At 45.1% G+C, this 23,462-nt stretch overlaps 1 protein-coding gene across 3 annotated transcripts in view; it reads right to left on the reverse strand.

The window, feature by feature from the left end:
- VEGFA (vascular endothelial growth factor A) overlaps positions 1–17,358 on the reverse strand; it is a 32,037-nt gene extending 14,679 nt beyond the window's left edge. For all 3 annotated transcript variants that reach the window (XM_048483487.1, XM_048483478.1, XM_048483471.1), the window contains exons 1-3: positions 16,363–17,358; positions 9,980–10,031; positions 2,435–2,631 (exon numbers count right to left, since the gene is read on the reverse strand). In XM_048483487.1, the coding sequence (XP_048339444.1) occupies positions 2,435–2,631; positions 9,980–10,031; positions 16,363–16,428 (315 nt within the window). In that variant the 5' untranslated portion in view covers positions 16,429–17,358. The remainder of the gene's footprint in view (positions 1–2,434; positions 2,632–9,979; positions 10,032–16,362) is intronic.
- Between the last annotated feature and the right edge of the window lie 6,104 nt (positions 17,359–23,462).

Below are 23,462 nucleotides of genomic sequence, written 5' to 3' on the forward strand. Positions count from 1 at the left end.
GGGGATGACCACAAGTCAGCTATGACTCGACAGTACTTCCCACCACCTAACTTAACCTAGCCAGCCCAAAAGCCTCAACTCTGCAATGCAATGAAGTACAACCACCTATTCACCACATTTATAATTCATATGTACATAGAATATGATTTCCTGCTCACCTTCGCCAGTTATTTGCTTAGAGCTTAAATATATACCGTATATACTCGTATATAAGTCGACCCGCATATAAGTCGAGGCACCTAACTGTACCACAAAAAACTGGGAAAACTTATTGACTCGCGTATAAGTCGAGGGTGGGAAATGCAGCAGCTACTGGTAAATTTCAAAAATAAAAATAGATACCAATAAAATTACACTAATTGAGGCATCAGTAGGTTAAATGTTTTTGAATATTTATTTCACAGAAAAACAGTAAACTAATTCTGTAAGTGGAAAAGAAGGTCAACAAAAACAATATGGTCTCAACAATAACTTTAAAAGTACAAAAACCTTAGCTCAACCTTTTAGCTTGGTTGCTAAAATACAAGAGTTAAAATCCTTCAAAACTGGATTTTTGGTCAGGGGAGGAATGTTTATGTTAGCAGTACCAACATTTCAGAGTATCTTTAGGAGACCTTCCTGATGATACCACCCAGTTTGGTGAAGTTTGGTTCAAGGGGACCAAAGTTATGGACCCTCAAAATGTAGCCCCTATCTTCTACCATTGGAAACAATGGGAGATGGGTAACCCCCTTTGGGGGTTCATAACTTTGGACCCCCTAAACCAAACATCACCAAACCTGGTTGGTATCAGCAAGAAATTATCCTGATGATACTACCCAGGTTTAGTGAAGTTTGGTTCAAGGGGTCTAAAGTTATGGACCCTCAAAATGTAGCCGTATCTACTATTAGCTCCCATTGGAAACAATGGGGGATGGGGCACCCCCTTTGGGAGTCCATAACTTTGGACCCCCTGAACCAAACTTTACCAAACTTGGGTGGTATCATCAGGAGAGTCTCTTGAAAAATCCCTGACATTTTGGTGCTGCTAGCCTAAAAGCTGCGCCCCCTGGCAGCCGACAAAATAAAAACCCAAAAATATTTTTTAAAATACACCTGACTCGCATATAAGTCAAGGGGAGCTTTTTAAGCACAAAAAAGGTCTGGAAATGAACTGGTGGTACTGACTCCAAAATGCATTCAGTGATTTATGACAGAGATTAAACTTTTTCAGTGTCTCTGTACAGTAGATAATATATAAAATATGAGTTCTCCCATTCCAAATTCTCCTTGGAATCAATGTAGCCACTTGTGGCTCTTGGACTTAAACCACAACTCTTCAGAGGCCTGGAAATGGAATGGGATGGAGGCATCTGCAAAAGTGGACAGGGTGTCAGCAGTTATTTCTGGCATGGAAGAACAGTCTTGGTGTGGGTCAGGATTAAGCTAAGGAAGAGGAGTGGACATGATGTCAGTGGAGCGGAAGTGAACTGGCACTCCTGTATGTGGAAAGAGAGAGTCTTCAGCTTGCTTGGCCCTGGCTATTATTTCCACCCACTGCTTTTCTGGGTGACTTAATTCTAAATAAAGAGAGGAAGCTCTTCCACTCAGCCCTGCATCACTGCTCTTCCTATCCCTGCAGTGCTAAGGAGTCACAAACTGTAGCTTGGCCAGCCAAGTCTGACTTGGCCAAGAGATCGTTCATGAGGGGCTTCCTCTTGAACACCACAGTCTGTCGCATCATCAGACAGAGAAACTCAAGCAAGAGTGACAGTGAAGGAAGAGCAGTGTGGATGTTTTCCAAAATACAAGTTCATCGGGCAGAACACCAGAAGACTATGAAAGAACCCGTGCCAGGTTGACTTTAACAGTGCAATCAAGAAGCGGGGGAGAGAAAAGAGCTGTGGAGCTGTGAGGACCCTGACGCTAGCATAAACACCACTCCACATGGTATAAGTGGCATCTATGCTAACACCAGGCCACTTACGCAAGTGCCAGGGAGCTGTGCGTCTATGCAGCACCTGAGTGTGAACACTGCCACTGTACCAGCACCCCCCTGGTGCAGGAGCCCACCATGGTGCTGATAGGGGTGTTCCCTATTCTGCGGCCTTTCAGCCTGAGAACACACCCTCTGACTGGTGTGCACATACGTCACCAAAAAGGCAGGGACAGCCCACTGGGATGCATAAGAACTTGCAGCACCCTCTTAGTTGTCCTGCACAGAAAGTGGAGTCAACCAGCAATAAAGCTCAGAGAATCATGACCCCCAAAATGAGAAGTAGTTGCAGGGCCTCCGAAGCAGTTTCCAGCCATAGATGCAAGTGAAACATAAGAAACAAAAACTAACAGACCATGGCTACACAGCCCCGAAAACCCACAATAGGTAATTGACATCAACTGTGAAAACCCTAAATAATACAAAATATAGCTTCTTTGCTCTGTTCCACAACCTCACCTCCATGGTGACATTATGCATCTCTAGGGGCACACACTCAAGCGCCTCATCATTACAGCAGCCTGCGCATCTCATCAGGGGCACACAGGACGGCTTGAAGATGTACTCCACCTCATCAGGGTATTCCTGGAAAATATCGACCAGGGTCTCGATTGATCTGCAGAAACTGCGATCGAAGACTTCCTCAAATGGGATAACTGCAAAATAAGTTGGGGGAGGGGGTACAAATTATTAACTTGTTTTTTTCTGTGAACTCCAGTATCATCATCCTTAAAAAGTTTCAAGGTAGGGTAGAAGCCAGACCCCTAAGCACACAGGCTAATGACTCTGCACTTAAAGCTCCTTCAACCTGCATACCTCCTCTTTATCTCCCAGGCCAGGTTCATCCAAACATATTGTCAATAAATGCATTAGCTCAGTTAAGAGGCACTTAAAGCTCAACTGGGGAAGAGTGGGGGAAAAAGCAAGGAAGACTCAGCATTCACCTTGTCTAAATGTTAACTAGCTAAATTCTGTATGCCTTTGCACTACAGTATTTGCAATACTGAAACTAAAGTAAGTAGCAAACCCCAGAAGTCAAAGCAGTTGCAGATAGAGATGTAAAACTTCTAGAAGTATTGAAGCTCTGGGGGAAGAAACAAAACCACTTTTGATGTTTTCAGAAAAACAGACATTTGGGACAAAATTGAAATATATGAAATTTTTTCCTGTCACACCTAAAATTAGTGTACCGTTGACATGCGTGTGTGTTGACTGCCATTAAGTCACTTTTGATTCATTGTGACCCTATGAATTAATGACCTTCAAAGTGTCCTATCATTAACAGCCTTGCTCAGGACTTGCAAACCGAGGGCTGTGGCGTCCTTTATGAAGACAATCCACCTCATGTTAGGTCTTAACCTTTTTACAGCTGCCTTCTACTTTTCCTACCATGAATGTCTTTTTTAGTGACTCTTGTCTTCTCATAATGGGACCAAAGTATGATAGCCTTGATTTGATCATTTTTGCTTCTGAGTCGGCAGCAACACATCCATACACTTAAGAATCCTTTCCAGCTCCTTCATGGCTGCCCTTCCCAGTCTCAGCCTCCTTCTGATTTCTTGGTTGCAGTTTCCCTTTTGGTTGATAATAGAGCAGGGGCGTACCACCCACTGGAACATGTTGGGGCAAATATCCCTGGGCAGTGACCATTCAGTCACATGGTGGGTGGAAAATCGCCCCCTCCTCCCCCCACCCCCCGGCCAGTCTTGAATGCAGCCACACTGTTTCTCTTCCCCAGGCTCCACGGAGGGCAGAGGGCAGCAGGAGGGAAGCCGGAGTCGCCTAGTCAAGCCGTCTGTCACGGTTGGATGCCCTGCCTGCCTGCCCCCCTCAACTGATGCCAGGGCCACCCCTCAGGGCTCCGCCGCTCTCAAGGCTGCCCCTAAGGCCCGGGCAACTCCATCTCCAAGCCTGCTGGCCACCCCTGCTCCAGCCACTGAGCCCCGAGCAGCGCCCAAGGAGACAGGTGAGTCCCAAAGGGGCTCCTGGCTGATTGTGATGGAGACGCTGCCAGTCGCCAGCCAGCCAGTGCGGTGCTCCCTCAGGCCAGGCCGGCAGAGGCAGAGGGTACACAGCAGGGCTCCAGTGAGCCCCTGGGAGGGAGGAAGGGCGCCATCGGAACCAGGCGAGGGTGCAAGGAACTGCCAGGCAACAGGCTGCCCCTGCCACCCTGAGTCAATTCTCCCTGGAGGAGCTGAAATGGAGGGGGGTCCCTTGAACAGCAGCCCCTCCCCCCGGGGCACTCAACCTTAATCTAAATCAGGTTTCCTTATGATATGCTCTTACATAGATTGAAGATAGGGAGATAAAATATATCCTTGTCTGAAACCTTTTCAAATTGGAAACCAACCTGTTTCTACATATTGTTACATAAAATGAATAATTTTATAAGGTGGTTAACATACAAAGCTGTACTTTTTGGCATATCTTTTTTTTAAAAAGCCTGACCTGGATGGCCCAGGTTAGCTTGATCTCGTCAGATCTCAGAAGAATAGCAGGGTCGGCTCTGGTTAGCATTTGGGTGGGAGACCACTAAGAAGTCCAGGGTTGCTACACAGAGGCAGGAATCGCAAACCCACCTCTTAACATCTCTGATCTTGAAAAAGATACAGGGTCGCCATAAGTTAACTATAACTTGACAATACTTTCCACCACCATCACTAAAAAGCATTTCACACATCCCTAGTGATACAAAAATCGAAGAAATGTCAGTACTCCCAAGATTTCCCAGTTTTTCTATTAGAAAAATTCTAGGATCTTTTTCCCCCTAGCCTTTACATCTGTAGTTACAGAACAGGCAGTAAGTATTCCCTCCAAAGATAATGGAAGTGAAACGTAGTGCCTGAAGTCTTCAATTCAGTAACCAGTTTATCAAACCACAACCATCTTGCCAAATACCTGAGCTCATACAACCCAAGACAATTTCCACAGACAATGCTGAAGAAGGGCTTTCTGGGTGGTTTCTTCATGCAACGACTACTTGTACTACCTAGACATTCCCAAAGGAAGTGTTTCAGCAAAGTGAATATCACAGTTTCCCAAGTGCTTTGACACTGGGAAAACGTACTTCCTCAACTAGTCATGCAACTGTGCGAATCTAACAGGCACCTGTGGGACAGCACTAACACCACGCCTTTCCATCAAAGCAAAGCCTTCCACCAGGTTCTCACCAGATTCTTCTATTTTCATCAGATTTTTCCATTCATATCGTCACTCCCAGAGCAAAAAAGCTGCCAGGTGTGCCACCCCACTCCCCAGTCCACCTCCACACACTAGGTTTTGAACAGAGCACTGTGCTCTGGGCTGAGCTAGCAATAGTAACCCTCAGGCACTTTCACCTCTCTTCCTTCCTGTTATTTTTGTCTTATGTTTTTGGTACCTTGCAGGTTGATAGGCAAGGCAATGTGTTTGGCCTCCCCATGATTGTCACCAACAAAATGATAACGTTTTTCCATTGTCAGGAATGGTATGGCAGGCCATTACAATTGCAGGGGAATCCATATTGTCAGAGCCTTGAGGATTGGGGATTGAGCCAAGAAATCCTTTTCCAATAGGACTGAAGACATGAGCAGGGCTATAAACATCTAGCTGGTGAATTCGAAGGCAGGCTGAAGCATATGAGATGTCTCAGTCCTAGTCCTACAAGGAGCAAATTTGACAGGCTATAGCTTTAACTGGCTGCCATACAAGTGTTTTAGCGCACCCAAGCGAGTGCTGAAGATTACTCACAATCCTCAGTCACCAGATGGAGACACTACAGTATGCAAAAGATGGCTAAATTCAAGTACAAGGAGTCCTCCTTCCAAGACTACATTGTATACTTTGAACACACAAACATCTCCAGCACGTTGTACAAGGAAGCTTCTACGGTGACTCACACACTCCACAGAAAGTGTCTAACCAGAGCTCTGTTGCCTTTTGATCATATGTCTCTAACATATGCACAGTCCTGCAGCAGAAAGGTTGATAACCCTGCTCGATAAGCACAAACTGCTTGCATCATGGAAAAAACATTTAACAGTAAGCGTTTCTGGAAAGGCTTGAACCCGTGACAACCTGGCATAAAGACTGCTTTGCTTGGAGGGGGAAAAAAACCCATCCAGCAGCTATAAGGCTTTGAGCTCAAGGCTCTCAATTAACTGTTGAAAGTTAATTCTCGGTCATTTAGAGCCAGCACCGCTACAGTGCTCCTGGAAGCAGGGACAAACAGGCGGAGCCTCTGCCTGGGATATGTATGGCTATGGCCCAAGCAGGTCTATTTAAAAAACGGAGCTGCTCGGGGAAAGAAAAGCCTGGCATGAGAGGCAGGCAGCCAATGATTTGTAATCCTCATTCTGAAAGGACAGTCCCCATCCAACCCACAAATCAAGTCCAAAGTTTAATATCAGCCTCCCGTGGCCTCTGCCTGATCTATGGCACCTCCTCCTCCTTCCCCTTCCACCGTCTATAAAATGGAGAATTAAGCAATTTAGGCCTGGGAAGCACGCAGGCACACAGCCAGGGAGGTAATTGATTGCCCACACCTTTCCTAGCATCAAGCAGAAGGAACCCATCTTGGGGTTCGGTGCATCTGTGATGTCTGTCCCACTGCGGCCTACTCTTGTGAACAAATGCTCTTTGTAGCAAGCAGCATTGCCCCTTTCCCTCACTACAAAGGAAAGCTCCAATACAAGCAGACTCAAGGTAGCAATATCTATATAACACTATAACCTTATAAACTGGAGGAAGAACGGCTCGCCCAAGTTTGTGTTTCAGATGAGATTTCTATCAGCAACCTCCAAATCTTAATTTTCTTAGCCACTGTGTTACATCTTTCCTGTTCTGGAGCACTATCAGATACTTAACCATAAAGTCTACTCACTAATGCCCACAAAAACACATAATAGTACCGAAGTCACTGTGTTTCAATTTTTTTTAAAGGCCCAAAATACCTACCCTCTTCAAGTAGCCTGATCTAATCAGTTCTGGGAATAATCAATTAACTGTGTTTTTAGCTCCAGATTATCTATCACTCAGGCTGTCAGCCCACATGAATTTTGGTGCACAACAAAGAAAGAATGAAAAGACATGTTTGTTTCATGGTAAAAATGTTTCCTCTACCTCCTGTATAGAAAGGAAAACCACTGAACCCTGTGATTAATCTACAATCCTTTATGCAGACCTTATACATTCACAAAAGAGAACGGAGGAGAATCAAACACTAGTTCATTCAGTGCTGTTTCATCACAAAGCATTTGATTGGGTTCCTTCATCCTTTGGTGCCAAAACTCATGTCAGTTTTACAAAATGCTGCAGACTGGAATTGTCCAGCAAGACCAGCATTGCTAGCAGAAGTGTGGCCTTGGTTTTTGAGGCCAGCCTAATTTGAATTCTTGTTAAAGATTACCAAAATTTGTGTACAATGCATTTCACTGTGCAGCTCCAAAAGAGCTAGAAGATAAAGCTGTGACTTATAGGAGTAAGCATTATATAGAGTAAGCATTTTCACAACTGGCAGAAATAAATGGTCCAATTGGCCAGTTTCCTGAAGTAGATTAGGGACAGTTGTGCTTAAATCCATGCACATCTGCAGATCCAGATAAGTAACCAGTTCTAAGAAGTTTTTAAAGATGTAAATTATTGTGCACCACAATCACTGCTTGCAAAGTTCTAAAAAGTTTTGCTGGGTATCTTTTCAAGGCCCCCAGAATTCCCCCTCCAGAATTAACAATGCCTTCAAATTTAAATTGATACCTTCTCAAAATGCTCATTCTCCTTCCATTTCATGTCACAATGTATATTTTTAAAAGGAAAAGAAATAATGCAACAAATGTGTGGTAATCTCCTCAGGAAAAGGAATCAGGAATGGACAACAGTATAAAATAGGTGTGTTGTTATAAATGTGCTCTCCTGTAAGCCTTCACCAATACTATTCTATAGCACATCAAGGCAACAAAACATACTGAAACTGAAGCCTTCTGTGTTGGATGAGAGGCATTCAATCCCTGGCTGCACTTCTACAGCCCCCTGCTGCCCTGTAGCGAGAACAGCAGAGAATGCCACCCCGTGTGTGTGTGTGTGTGTGTGTGTGTGTGTGTGTGTGTGTGTGTGCGTGCATCCCTAACTAAGCATGTGACACAAGACTTAAGCACTGTAGCAGCCAATTTGCACGTCAAGAAGGTGGAAAACAAGTCACAACCTAGAGATCTCAGATGTGGGTGGAGACTGCAAAGCCTTAAGGTTCAAAGTTTGCCAGGGAAAAGCCCAAGCTCGAATAAGGCACATGTATATTAAGATGCACAGAGGTCTTCAGAACAGGTGAGCAAGCTTTCTCCAGGAGGCTCAGCCCTATGTCATAGGAAACTTAGCTCACTGAAGCACTCCATTGCTGTGTCCTTCCACCCCTTCCTACTTCTGACTCTTTCATCCTCTCCTTCCATTTTGCCTATTTGTGCAAAGTCTAAGATTCCATTACATTATATTTAAGACCTGGGAAGGTTCAGCCACCTTTTCTTTCAGTGTGCTGTAGTGGTGAAGAGTGGTAGACTCTGGTGAACCAGGTTTGTTTCCCCTACATCAATACATGATGCCTGCTGAGTGACCTTGGGCTAGTCACAGATCTCTCCGGACTCTCTCAGGCCCACCTACCTCACAAGGTGTCTGTGGTGGGGAGAGGAAGGGAAAAGGAGTTTATAAGCCCCTTTGAGATGCCTCATGGTTGAGAAAAGTGGGGTACAAATCCAAACACTTCCTCTGAAAAGGAGGCTCAATGTTCTGAAAAGGAGGCTCAAGTCTGAAATTCCATGTGGTGTCCAAATGTTCACAACCAGTAGTTAGGTCTAACTGACTAAACCCTTGCTAAAAATCTAATACCCAATTCAAATTAGTACCAGCACCACATCCTGACTCCCACATATTTTAAAGTCACCTACAACGCAAACATCCAAAGTACTTCAGTTCACCTCTGGTTAACCTATTTGGTGTAAATTATGGTCTATGAAATACAAGATTCTAAGAAAAATATAATTTCTGTATAATTCAGGTAGCAAAAGAGAAGTATTTGCCTGGAAAAGAGCTTTCCTTTATTTGGAGCATAGTCTTCAGCATATTCCATTGTTGATACTCTGAGGTCTTGCCTATGCATACAACCTGGGTCGAAGGTCTACCAACCAGAAAGAATAGCTCTAGAGCAGGGGTAGGGAACCTGCGGCTCTCCAGATGTTCAGGAACTACAATTCCCAGCAGCCCCTGCCAGCATGGCCAATTGGCCCTGCTCTAGACTAATAAGAAGAATTCACAACGCTTCCTTCTGAAATCATGGTAAATTCGTCTGAGTTCTTTACAATTGCTCCAGGCTTAGTTTTTAAATAACCCAAAAATAAAATGCATGTGTTTTGGAAAGTGCCACATGACATGAATTTTGGGCAAGCTTACGGGCTGTCCCCCACAAAAACAATGTTGGTGCTAATTTGGATTGCTTCTTAATGAAAAAGAAAATTGGAATATCTCATGACTGAGAAAGAGTAAAATCTGGCAGCTAACCATTCCTATCTTATTTCCCATTGTCCCCAGTATGCAACCATACTGTTCTTCCAACAGAACAATATTTCTGATTGCTGAAATGAGGATGGCAATTTCCACCAATTGCAACCTCCCTGCAGACCACTCTATGCTGTTTCTGAGTATCTGCTGACCCCCAGAAACAAAACAGAGGAGCCCTCAAGTGGCTGCAGCAGGAAAGAGAAGTGGGAACATTATATCATATGACATCCACAGTGGGAAGTCACATGCCATTATATGGCCACATCCCGATATAAAATTGGAATGTCAGTTACCCAATTCTATACACTTTACTTCTGCTTCCAGAAGGTGGTAGTGTTAATCAGGCTTCTCCCCAACAACAAGGCTCCCCACACTAGCTATCCTCTCCCATAATCTACTATTCACCTCCTCACATCCTACGACATCTCTTTCTCCACAGGACTTGTGATTGTCAAAAGGACAGAAGGAAGATGAGCCACTTACCTTCACGGCGATGCCTCTCCCCATCCCCCTCGGTAGGAGCTGCCTGTGATAACTGCAAAGACAAGAGGAAAATTAGTCATAACAAAATCACTTGTGTCTTGAATCTGTGCAATTTCCCAGGAATCAACCATGAGGCAAAACATGGTTATACTCCCCAAACTTATTTCTCTCCACTGGAACATCCACATAAGAACCTCTGAATTCTCCAGTTAATTGTTTCGGGGAGGGTCACTGTTTGAACTGTGGAGTTCTGTATACATTTTTGCAATTGTTGAGCGGGTTTCACTGCTTGCCGAAGTATCAGAACAAGCACAGAGAAACTTTTGTTCCCCCCTTTTCTTCTGAGCATATGAAAATTAGCACACCACTATGGTCTGGGCTGAAACAGTAAAGGACGAAAGGAAGGAGACCAATGACAGTATCCATGAGAAAGCAGAAGCAATTCAGCTGCTAGAAAATTAGGAAAGGGATTTTAGAGAAAGATAATGGCTTTGTCACTTTAACAGAGACCAGAGTCTAGCTGTTCAAAGGAATTTCACATTAACGTCAAAACCTAGAGAGCAAATCTGAACTTGAGAGGGGTCTGGCAGAGCAGAATACATTGATGACCTTCTAACGCTGACATGACAAATATGCCATGAGAGCTGTACATGCCCCTGGTCCAAGGCAACCTATCAGAAGGCAGTTCAACCAGGGGCCCCATGTATCTCCAGCAAAGGGGAAGGAGCTGGCAGAGCCATTCAACTGACCACAGCATAATGTTGCTTCATAAGAGGGTACAGAGGGAGATCTAGTCACCTGGCGTGGGCAGGGAACAGAAGAGATCTTCTCCCCAGCAACAACAAGGTATCTATGCTGTGTCAGCATACTATTAGTCCTGGCTAGTCATAACTGCCTCGTTCCTCTACATCTGACAGGAAAAGTTCATAGAGTTTTTTTCCATGTGTCACTCAGCCCATCATGCCACTCATTCCCCTCAAAATGATCTCATAGCTCAGATGCAACATGATCATTCATCTATCTGACAGCTGTTTTGTATCTTTTTATCAGATTGTTGTTTAGATGAGAGTCTTGAAATCCAGCTCTTTAATGAGGTGCTTGAGCACTAGAATTCCTGGGATATTGCAGAAGTGATTTGTATTTTTCCAGATGAATCCACACAATGACATAAAGCTCACTGGATGACCCTGGGCTAGTCTTTGTCTCTCTGTCTGTCTCTCTGTCTGTCTCTGTCTGTCTGTCTGTCTGTCTGTCTCTCTGTCTGTCTGTCTCTCTGTCTCTGTGTGTGTGTGTGTGTCTCTGTCTCTCTGTCTCTGTGTCTCTGTCTCTCTCTGTCTCCTAATCTACCTCATGGGTTTCTAGTTGTGAGGATAAAAGCAAGCAGAACAATGTTATAAACTACTTTGGTCCCCACTGGGGAGAAAAACATGGTATAAATACATGTCCACTCACTATGCTGAAGTATTCAGGATTAAACTGCAATATACATTTAAACAGCCAACAAACTTGGTTCTTATATTCAGTTCTGCAATTAGAGAAACGGAACTTTAGTAAAAAACAGTAGGGAAGGCAAACAAAGCAAGGCAGTACTTTTGTACTTTCAACATACTACCCCCACATACACACCAATAACAGTGTGTTATCTTGCAAACAGTTGTCCATACATTTAAAGAGAGAACAAAAAGGTACACTTGGGAAGGAAAAGAATCTCCACATCTATCCATCTTGGGTCCTGAGACACTTGGGAAAATATGGACATATAAATATGTCAAATAAAGTACTTCTCTCCTTGGACTTGTATTCAGTTCCCTATCCAAGATATACTGGTACTGATCTGCCACCTCCTGGCTTCTGCCAACTTCAGTGAATTTGAACTAGGATTCCACATTTCCAAGGAAAGAAGAGACCATCAGGCCATTCTTTAGTATCAAAGCCCCGACTGCAAATAATGGGCTACAAATATATTTGCTATGAAGTAGGGCAAATCAGCACCATACACCAGGGCTGCAATCCTGCTCAGTGTGATCACTTCTCATTGACTTCAGTAGAATTGAAGTGCCTAAGAGAATTTAAACCCCAAATCAAGAAAACAGAACCACCAGGTTTTGAACAGCCTGGCTCCTTCAGCCAGAGAGCTTGCTAGCCAGTGGGCTACAGTATTCTTTTCCAGAAATCAAAACAGTGTCTCTCTCCACCAGCAGGAAGGTCACAGCCACAGCACAAACAAGATGGGGGAGACACAAGGCACACTTGAACTCTAAAACCAACAAGGCCAAGGGCCAGAAGACAGCCACAACATGCCCACAGAAAGCCTGAGCTGTGTCTAAGGGCTTCAGCAACTCAGATCTCTATTGAAGTAGCAAGTTGCCACAGCTCCCTGTCAAACAGGTGTCCACCCACTTCGCTAGCACCACATAATGCACGTAGCCTTTATGAGCAAGCATCAAGTGGCAAGTTATCCCAGGGCTTGCTCCAGTTTAAGAGTCATGAAAACTACCACACCTTCAGCAACTGCAATCACGTGCAAGAGCCATCCTACAGCAGCAACAGGGTACACACACACACACTTTAGGCCCTATAGAGAAAAAGATCTCATCTATTTCCTTTAACATTATTTGGGAAATCTGAAGTCAGCTACAAGCTACATCTAAAGTTACCCCTGAAGTTACTTTTGCAGTTCTTCTTAGCCTCCTACTTTCCTCTGAAATAGGTCTAAGTTTTCTCTCTACTCAGATGCTGAACACAACAAAAAATGGATAGGAAAAAGACCAGCTGCACTATAGCTTTATGACATTTCACTCTGTAAAAGCAACCTAAAAAAACCCCTAGAAACTATTTCTGACAGCAAACAGAGATTTACCGCAGCATTTTTAAATGCATACCAAGGGCATATGGAAGACCTGTGATTAGCAGCAGTGTTACATTCAGGTGCATCTGTAGAATAGGATTCCTCTGTCCATAGTTCATAAAATGATGAGTTGCTATTACCCATACGTAATTTTTCCATGGTAATGCTCATGCCACTTGCTTTTGGATCTAGAAAGTTTCTCAGAGCTAATTATACAACAGTGTCACCTTGAAACCATCCTGCAATAAAGGCACTTCTCTTGTCTACACTGAAATGTGGAGCCTTTTCTTGTTGTCAGCACTGACAATCCTTCCCTATCCAAAGCAGAAATATTCAGGCCCAGGGTATTTGTCCCCATTTACATGGGGCTGCTTTCTGTCACAGCAACACATCTCTCCAGGAGACAAAAAGGCCCAGTGCCCTTCTGAAGGTCACACTGCCTGTCCTTTGCTGGCTTTGGGATTTATGCACTGTTTCTGTTTTATGGTGTCTTCCCAGGGGATGTAGTATTTTCCTATGACATTCTGACAGGACAAAAAAAAAGAATAACTGGACTCTAGAAGAATAGAAGGAAAGCTTCCTTTGGGCTCCAAATCACCTGCCAGTTGTGTTCTTGAATAAGGACCACACTGTGCCTCCTGCTTCCAATCTGAAGCAAGGAAAAGGTTAATCTGAGAGTTTTCCCCAAACACACACCGCCCACTCCTGCTCACCATCAGCCCCCCTCTTTTTTCCCTCCCCCTAATCTCTGCAGCCTCATCAAAAGAGCTTTGTAACTGTTCAGGACGGGAACTAGCAATCCAACTACTTTGGGAGGGCCCCTTAGACAGGAGTTAAAACCCCTTCTTCCATCTTAGGCACTCAAGAAGTCTTCTCAGAGGTTTCTACTTAAGAAAGGGACTTTACTGCAGCCTTCTCCCATTGTACCTATTGGGAGAGACGGCAGTAATCCAGAAAGCAGCTAGAGGGATTTTTGACGTGGCCTGAACAGGGGGAAATGAAGCTTGAACAGTTCAGAAACAACACTGGAGAAGCACAGCAAAATCAAACCTTTTTTGTGAGAAATTGAAATGAAGGTGTTCCAATAGAAGGCAACCAGTGGTGGGATTCAGCAGGTTCGCACCACTTCGGCAGAACCGGTTGTTAAAATGGTGCTTATAAACAACCAGTTGTTAAACTATTTGAATCACACCACTGAAGGCAACCCATTGTGCTCCATCAACTTAGCATACAGAGCTGGGAGGTAAATTCCCTCCCCAGTGTGGCCTGATCAACAGTAAAAAGCTAGTGGCTGCAAGGTCATTAGCAATCTAGTCACACACCCTTGTTCCCTCCCTCTCCTTCTGTGTTTGATCTTTGCCTGATCCCACTGGAAATGCATCTTGGGAGGGATCCCCACGACACCTAACTTCAAATGCACCGTACAGACTTACAATCGAAGGGAATGACAAGATGCCACTTTAGTAAAAATCAAGGGGAAGGCTGCTGACACCCAAATGCTGCTAAAGTGTTTGCACCATGGTGGGAAAAGAGGAGCTGTGCCAGATTACAAGTTCGGACACTGGCAAATTGGGAACAAATTAACCTTTGCCTCACCACAGCCCCATTTGCAGGGGAGCTCTATAAGCAGCACTTAAAGGAGCTAGCTGGCTGCCACTGTGGAGAGAGTGCCCGACGCTGTTGTTTCAGCCAGCTACATCTCCACGGCTCCAGTGGGAACCAGCACCTGTGCTTCCCATGCCAGGTCACTGACTCACAGTTTCCCAGTGTCCCAGACTCATTTCAGAAGACTATCGGACTCTGTGAATTCTGCCTTCAACTCAGCAGTACACCTCCCCTTGACACTCATTTAAAGAAGTCCAACACATTCACATGCACCCCTCCGGGTTCCCCCTCTTAGTCTCATCTTTTGCCCAGTTACCCATAGCTGGCCATGTCATGGTCTCTGTGCCACTGGGTCAATTAATATAAAATACATATATTACCATTTCAGCAGACAGTTCACAATCCTGGATAGTATTCCCAAAAAGGAGGTATTGTATGGCCCGGAGCATATGGCCCGGAAAACTGAGCATCTCTGCTCAATCTTCCCAGGGGAAATGGAAGTTTCTCAGCACTTATAGTTCTTTCTCCCTTCATTTTCATCCCAATCCTTTTACGCATGCACCCATCTCACAGAAACTCCTGATCTACTGCTATGTATTTTTAAGGCCAGTTTAAAATGCAAGTATGACCAATGCATCAGGGCAAACCTCCCTAAAGGAATGCAGACTATATTTCCCATCATGCATAGCCTAATACGCCGCTGTCACTTGAAGAAGGTAGTGGTGGTGGAACAGGTTAGCAAGAAAGCATGTGATGCCCCCAACTAAACTTGATTGATTCTATGACTGAAATGGCTCCTGTTCCATACCTTTCTTGGCAGTAACCACTGCCACAGCACCACAGGTAACGGCTAGGTCAATTTGTCCAGGGCATTTCTTTTCACACTAACATGGACCTCCCTAAATTCCCTCCAAGGACACGGAGTGGCATAAGAAAGCCAAAGAGTTCTACACCCAGTTGAGTGACTAGGAACCAGCACGAGCCACCTCAACCAGACACCGTGGTTTACCTTGGACACAAGTCATTAGTTTGTGCTTTGTTTTAAGAAAGGAGGAGAAAGAAGGGCAAGAAGCCAAGGGAGAGCACCTACACCCAACACGAGGAACGGAAGGGGACAGGGGATACCTATCAAGTGACAGCTGCAAAAGGAGGGTGAGCAGGGAGTACAGAAGAAACTCTTATTTATGGCTTCTCCAAAAGGTCCTTTATTTGAAAATCCATCCGGAAGAAACACAGAACCCACCAGGTTGCCTTTTATCTCTATTTGCTTTTGCGAGCCAGGAATTTTGAACTCCGGTCACCAACCCTGCCTCTGATTCAAGCAAATAAAGCCAGCCACCCTTTGGCAATGTCAGGCGGGAAACGGTGTGCGTGAGAGCGAGCGAGCGAAAAGCTGATGCAAGAAGTCAGCGCGCTGCCTCCAACCTCCGGGATGCATGACGACGCAGGGACGGCGGCGGTGCCTGCTGCGTGTGCCGCTCAAAGCCCGGTTTCCAACTCCTCCCGAAGTCCGCAGGCGGAGGGGAGGCGACATGGCGAGACCCGGCCGAATACCGAGAGGGGAAGAAGCCGCCGCTCTCTCGCTCTCGGGCTGTGGCCGGCAGCCGCGCAGGCCCCATATGGAAGTGCGGCGTGGACGCAGCAGCATAACCTGCCTACCTCGGCGCCGCGCTGCTCTCCAGGCGTCTCGAGAGGCTTTTGCGGTGGCCTAAACACGCCGGCGCTGCCACTCATCTAAGGTCTGCGTACCTGGGTGGGTCATCATCTATCCTGCCCGGATGCAAGAGCCCCCTGGCCAGGCTAGGCGGGTGGCCTCTCATCTCGCCCCCAACCCTGCAAGTTCAAAGCAGCATGGAGCGATCAGGCCATGCGGGGGCAGGAGAAAGGTTTCCCCGCCGCCGCCCCCCAGGTCCGCCCGCCCCCTTTTTACCTTGGCGTGGTGGAAATAAAGCAGCGCTGCCAACCCCCAGTGGAGCCAAGATAGCAGAAAGTTCATGATTCCTGGAGAAAGGCAAAAGAGGCTTCCAACCGGCTGGGAGGTGGGTGGGGGGGTTCTTCCTGGCTTTCTTCTCGGCTTCTTCCTTTGGCCGGGGCTGCTACTCCTGGGCGATCTGGGAAAGGCTCGGGACTGGAAGGGGGTGGGCTGGAAGAGAGAGACTTCAGTCTCTGGTTTCACCCGTTCATAAACCCGACTTCCGAGGCGCCGAAGACGCGGACCCCCGCCCACTCCGCACCCCTGGCTTCTCCGCGTCCTCGGCCCGGCTTGATCCGACGCTGCTCCGGGGCAATCTCCAGCACCAAAAAGGCTCTGGATTGTAACAGATCTTTCACACCCCTCAAAGGCGCGCGCGCTCGCCACTCAGGCACCCCCCGAAAAAAGTTTGTCAAAAGTTTCAATGGATTTTCCCCCGCGAAGGCTCTGCCTCGCTCCCTTTCGCCGGAGTTCGGATCCTGCCACTGGTTTTCAAGCTGGAATAAGGTGGCTCGTTCCCGTTCACTACCTTCAGGAAAGCCGCTCTTTAGTCCAGGTTCAATGAGCCCAGCGCGAAACGGGCCCCTGAAAGGAGGCGGGGGGGGGGGGGGTGCTGCCTTCTTGCCGCTTCCTTTCGCTTTCCAGTTGGGGGGGGGGGGGGGGGGGTTTAGCCGGGAAAGAGACACCTCTCAGCAGAGGAAGGAAAAATAAATTAATGAGCAATGAAAGACTGAACGGCGGATCTTAATGCGCCAGGAAGGGGGAGGAACAGCCAGTCCCCAACCCGAGTCGGTTCCTCCCCGTGCAGATCTATTCTCTGCCTCGGATGACTCCCTTTGCCGTCTTTCTTTCTTTCGGGAGAGCCTGCACTTGGCTGCCTATGCGTGCCTGTCTCTCGTTTGAATGTCAGGCAGAAGACTCTCTCCAGGCTCCGCTCACGGCTCGACAAGAGACGCTTTTTCAGGCTTCCAGTCCCCACCCCCCTCCGCTCCTCCTCCCCCTTCTCTGCTTCCCTCTCCTCCTCCTATAGTGAGCCAAATTTTCTCGTGTGCACCTCCAATCAAAATGACCCGCCCACCTTCCCCTCCCCCCCCCCCGATTTTTTAATATAAAAATGAAGGTTCCTCGGTACTTGTGAAACTCAAAAGGAAGGTGTGCAATAAGCTGAGAAACGCGCATTCCCTGGGCGTTTTTAAACAAACAAGCTCACGCCTTTCCTTTGAAGTCGTTCGGCGAAATATAGCGGGTCGTTCTCTTGCGCAAGCCTCAGTGGGCGGCATGGAAGTTGAGAGAAAGCCTCCTCTCTGCCTTCCCGTGGCAATGCGCAGGAGAATTTACAGCGGCTTTGAACCCATTGTTACCGTTGACGTCACAAACAGTGAGGGTTCTACCTGGTTACCCCTATTAGTGACGGCTGCTTCCGAAAGGCAAAGAATGTTGTATGGGTGGAGAGTCCGTTGCCTTTTTCCCCCTTGCCGCCACCCCCTTTTTCTGGCTAAAGTTTACAATTTTTATAAAGCAAGAGTCACTGTTTCTAGGCCTTCTACCTCCATAAGTCATCAAAAGAGGTGGTTGCCATACTAAATGTATGCATGGAGGGAAGTGGACGCATGACGTGGGAAACCATGAGTTGATAAACCCCTCATCTGCATTCGGGAAAAATAAGCTGGAAACACATTTTTCCTCACGGATTCCAAATAGGTTACCTGTGAGCACATTCTCATACCGAAATCATTGAAACTGCTCATGTTTCCCTAGCTGCGAAATAATTGTTAAAAGAGGCACGTTAAACCTTCATGTTTAATGGTATGAAAGTTCAGCTGGGACAAATACCTGGGGCTCAACACAAATTGAAGGAAGGAGAAAACTCTTTGTATTTGAGTGGGGGTGGAGGTTGATTAATTTAGAAAGCAGGTCCTCAGACTACACTAGAATGAAGTGCACAGCTGTGACTCTGTGGAGTCACCTGGTGGCTAAGTCTGGCAATCTGAAGAAAACTTGAATGGAGCAAAATGTTAAAAATTCCTTCCTCCTTGAGTTGGGCCTTATTTAAATATGACACTGGCTAAGGCAAAAGAGCACTTGCACAAGCTGGGCTGCTATCAAATGTATGCAAACTGAACAGCAGCCCAGGGTTATGTCTCAACAACCATGCCTTAAAATAAGTGTGATAAAGTCGTTATGTAAGAGGTCAACGAAATTTCACAGACAGCCTTTTTAATGTTAAACTTTTCCTGCGCATAAATTACTTTCATGGAAGGGAAAATGTGAAACCCATATGTAGTTTGGTCATATGAGTGTGTTACACGTCATGCTCCTGTGTGTGTCTTGTAGTGGTTAGAATATCAGACGAGGATCTGTGAAGCCCAGGTTCAAATTCCCACACTGACATGGAAGTTTGTTGGATAATCTTAGGCCCTCACACACTCTCAGTCTAGCCTAACTCGCAGGGTTGTTGTGAGAATAAATTAGAGAGGAAAATGAAGTAAGTTGCTTTGGGGCCCCTTTCTGGGAAGAAAGGCAGGGTATATAAATTAAGTAAATAAATTTCATCGCACTGGGTTGCTGCAAGCAGTTGTGCTTCCCAGAAAGTACAGATAAAGCAAATTATGTACCTATGGGACTATAATGGGATGGTGCAGTGGTGGGATCCAAAAATTTTAGTAACAGGTTCCCATGGTTGTGGGATTCAAACAGTGGCGTAGCACCAATGGGACTGGGCTGGGCACGACGGGGGCGGGGGCAGGGATTCCGGGGGCGGGGCATTAATAATTTCTCTGTTACTGTAAAAAACTCTTACTGTAAAAAAAAGTTCCTAATTTCCAGCTGGTATCTTTCTGTCCATAATTTAAACTCATTATAGCAAGTCCTATCATCTACTGCCAACAGAAACAACTACTTCTCCTCTACTTGACTGCCTGTCAAATACTTAATACTTTCAAATGCTTGATTTTGTTTCTAGAAATCAAAAGAAGGATACTTTCCTTAAACAAGGAACTTTACCATATTTCCAAAACATGTTTTTAAAACAGCCCAAGAGGGAGAATTATCCCGTTTTCTACCTTCGCTAACCAGCCACATAGGAAACAACAGGACTTTATGCCAACTATGAAATCAAGAGTGGTCACTACAGTTTAGTGAAGATTCACCATCACCACTGTTTGTTAACTATATTCTGAAGGGCTAATACATTCAATACTCAAAATAATTTGCACTTTAGATTAAGACACAAATTCATTAAAACATGGATCCAATGGACCATTCCTATAGCATAGGCATATTCAAGAGCTAGCTATCAAGCCTACTGCCAGGATACAAAGGTCATGACTTTTAAAAAATTTGAGTAAGCATTAGTAGTCAGTACCTTTAACCTTTCACTTATACAAAATGCTTTGTAATCCTTTAGCCCCATCAATACCTAAAATCAGTCATTAACACTCCCTTTTTATTCCTGGGTGACCTTGGGCTAGTCACAGCTTTCAGCCCCACACCCTCACAGGGTGTTTGTTGTGAGGGGGGAAGGGCAAGGAGATTGTAAGCCCCTTTGAGTCTCCTGCAGGAGAGAAAAGGGGGATATAAATCCAAACTCCTCTTCTTCTTCTTCTTCTTCTTCTTCTTCTTCTTCTGTTTAAAGTAAAAAATACACCAGAACATCATCCATTGTGAACTAGAATTCGCAATCCATACTGTATATTCTGCAAATATTTCACATTAATTAATCCAGGATTAGAGACACAGATTAGCATAACATTCGCACATACAGGAATACAGAGCTGTTAAGTGGCCAAGCATCATGAAAAAAGTGCCAAAATAAATAGCTTACCAAGCAAATAAAGAGTCCCCCGGACCCAACAGTAGTTAAAGGGTCCTCTTCTTACTACCGTAGCTGGCAAGCTCCGGACTATGAGAAAGAAGAAGAGAGGGGGAGGTGAGGGCGTGGAGACGGAAAAGCGGACTCAATTAGTAACCCCCTCTCGGCACACACAAATAATTAGTAACCCACTCTCGGGAACTGGTGAGAACCTGCTGGATCCCACCTCTGGGATGGTGTATATGCTGGTTGTATACTTTCCCACATATTTTTACTTGGGAGTAAGCCCCATGGAACTCCAAAGGATTTATTTCCAAATCAACATGCTACAACCAAAGGTGGCTGCAGCTACAATCAGCATATACTTGTTTATCTGAATTACGACTAACAAGTATTTCATAATAATCATATTATTTTGCTGCTTGGTTATTTTTAAATTTGATGATGCTTTTATTTTGAGCAAACTGTGTTGATTACTTGTTGCTTTTAAACTGTTTTTACTTTGTAAAACACTTTTGGAACTTCTACTGAGAGTGCAGTATAAAATAGATGTTAAATGAATTTTGAGTACCTTGTCCATCAGTTCTATCCCCTTTTACAACAGCAGGTCTCAAGCACAAGTGTACATGGCTGCATTCTGAAGGCAGAATAAAAATTTTATTTAGTCTTAAAAATTAAATTTGTCTGTTATATATTTTTTGTTAAGTGACTGAAGAAATTAGAACCTCAGAAGCAAGTTTTATTTAAGTTCCTAAAGAATATATTCTATTTTCGTGGTCTGGTTTTCCTCAAATTCTGTTCTGTTTCTTGAGAAATAACTCAAGTGGTTGGAATAATATAAAAACTAAGATAGGCAGAAAGTTACTGAAAGTACTAGACCGGGATGCAGTTTAGAAGGGATACAAATACCAAAACAAGATGGAAGGTGTGGAGAAATGGCTCCTTCCTCTCCCCCTTTTTTCCCTCCTCTGCTTCTCCATCCAGGTACCATAGATTTGGAGGACTTAGAAATCACAGATGAACATCAGTAAGAGCTACTTGACCTAGGGGGAAAAGATATTTTGACCCAGCCTGACCAGGTCAAATGAGGGTGAGGTCTGGGATCTGATAAAAGTTCTGGGAGCAGAGAGATGTGGTCTCTTTCTCAGGCTTTTCTGCTGGGACACAGAAGGGAGAAGACCTCTAGCCAGGGCTGGGAAGGGAGCAGCCATTTTTGAACCATGTGCTCATCCAGGGAGCACACCCAGCCTATCAGGCAGTGGTGGGATCCAAAAATTTTAATAACAGGTTCCGATGGTGGTGGGATTCAAACAGTGGCGCAGCCGCACACACGCACCTCCAGTTCCTATTGGGCAGGGAGGTTGCTTTAGTAACCCCTTCTCGGCACTCAGAAAAAATTAGTAACCACTTCTAGAGAAGTGGTAAGAACTGGTTGGATCCCACCTCTGCTGTCAGGTAATGAGAACTCTTTGAGAATTGCAACCTTCTAAGCTTTATGGGCCTACCCTATTTTCAACAACTGCTAACTAGGGTATGTTGAGAGATAGGGGCAGGGGATTTGCGTTTATATTCCTTTGCTTTGGAAACCCTAGCTCAATCTGGTGCTATGCTAAAAGATACTTGTGACTATTTTATTTGTAATAAATACTTTTAAACAGTTTTCTGTACCATGAACACCCCACTGTCTTGGATGCCTTATCTAATTAGGAGGGGAAAGGAAGACTGGAAGCTGGCAATCAGCTTTTCCTCTGGGGCCTCCAATCTGCCCTGTGGAACCCAGGAGAAGGGAACCAAGGGAAACTGAGGCAGAGGCCTCATGGTTGGAAAGGAAGTTGGGGAACCCTGATCTTCCCCAGCGGGGAATTCTTCTTGGTCAGGTGGTGGCAGTGGTTTTCCCAGAGAGAAAGCAAGCCCTCCCCAGGAAAGCTGGCAACCCCTGGGAGAGGCTTGGGAGCGGAATAGGGCTTGCCAGGCAAAGCAAGCCCATTCTTCCACAAGTTCCGCCCCTAACCCATTCTGTCACAGAAGGTATAAGTGATTGGGGTTGCCATCCTCCAGGTAGTGGCTGGAGATCTGGAGAGTAAAACTAATCTCCAGGTGACAGAGATCTGTTCATTTTGAGAAAATTGCTGCTTTGGAAGATTATATCTCACCAAAATCCTTCCTGCCCCCAAACCCTTCCCTCCTCTGAAAGCTGAAAGATGCTAATTCTAGAATCCCTCACAATAATTAGCTTGGTTTCTGCAAATGCAGGTTCATGGTATTATTTTTGCCTTTGGAAATATATTCTTGTTGTTGCTTCTTAGTTGTGAAGTTCTGCATCAAAATGTACTAGAATTCTGATTCACAAAGTTCACTACAGTTAAGGAATTGAAGTCTATACATGTCACCCAGACAGGGAAAGGAGCAAGAATGAATAAATAATAAAGGTACTTAACATTTTTCTGTTTAACAAGTTTCGTGCATACTGTCTTTAATCATACCAGAAGCTCAAGGAAATTCTTCCAACCTAAGGAGCCTCTCTCCAGCTTAAGTGGCTCTTCTGTTGAGGAAAGCTCCTTACGCTGGAGGTAGGCTTCAAACTGGACTTAGTGGATTGGTAAGATACAGGCCATTATACTGTTTTATTTGGACATTTAAGGCAGGCCAGTATTATCCCCATATTGCAAGCCTGGGACTTTAGGCTGAAAGAAAGTAGCTTCTCATGGCAGGGATAAGACTTGAACCAAGAGGTTAACAGATCACAACTCATTGGCCCCTTCTGCACACGCAAAATAATGCATTTTCAAACCACTTTCACAACTGTTTGCAAGTGAATTTTGCTATTCCGCACAGCTTCAAAGAGTACTGAAAGCAGTTTGAAAGTGCATTATTCTGCATGTGCGGAATGAGCCATTCTCTTTGAAATCCTAAGGACACTTTCCTGACACTAATAGAGTAAGATGGGATTTACATACTTGGGATGTAAACGCAATTTCTTAGAATGAAGCTGAGAAAACTGTCCTATTTTAGTGCTAGAAAATGAGTCATTACTTTTCTGCACTTCTGATATATGGAGTGCCCAATTCGGACTGGGGCTGGGATGGCGAAGGGCATTTTTTTGACCTGAACCAGTCTAGAGGACATTATTTGGCCCATTAGGCAAACTCATGTATAGCCCAGAGAAATGTTCCCTTCTGAGATTCTTTCCCCACTTGCTGTTCCCAATATTTCTGTACTTCAAAGATGTTAATAAAGATGAATCTGC

This window comes from Sphaerodactylus townsendi, linkage group LG01 (genome assembly GCF_021028975.2).
Source record: "Sphaerodactylus townsendi isolate TG3544 linkage group LG01, MPM_Stown_v2.3, whole genome shotgun sequence".
In the NCBI taxonomy this organism is placed as follows: domain Eukaryota; kingdom Metazoa; phylum Chordata; class Lepidosauria; order Squamata; family Sphaerodactylidae; genus Sphaerodactylus; species Sphaerodactylus townsendi.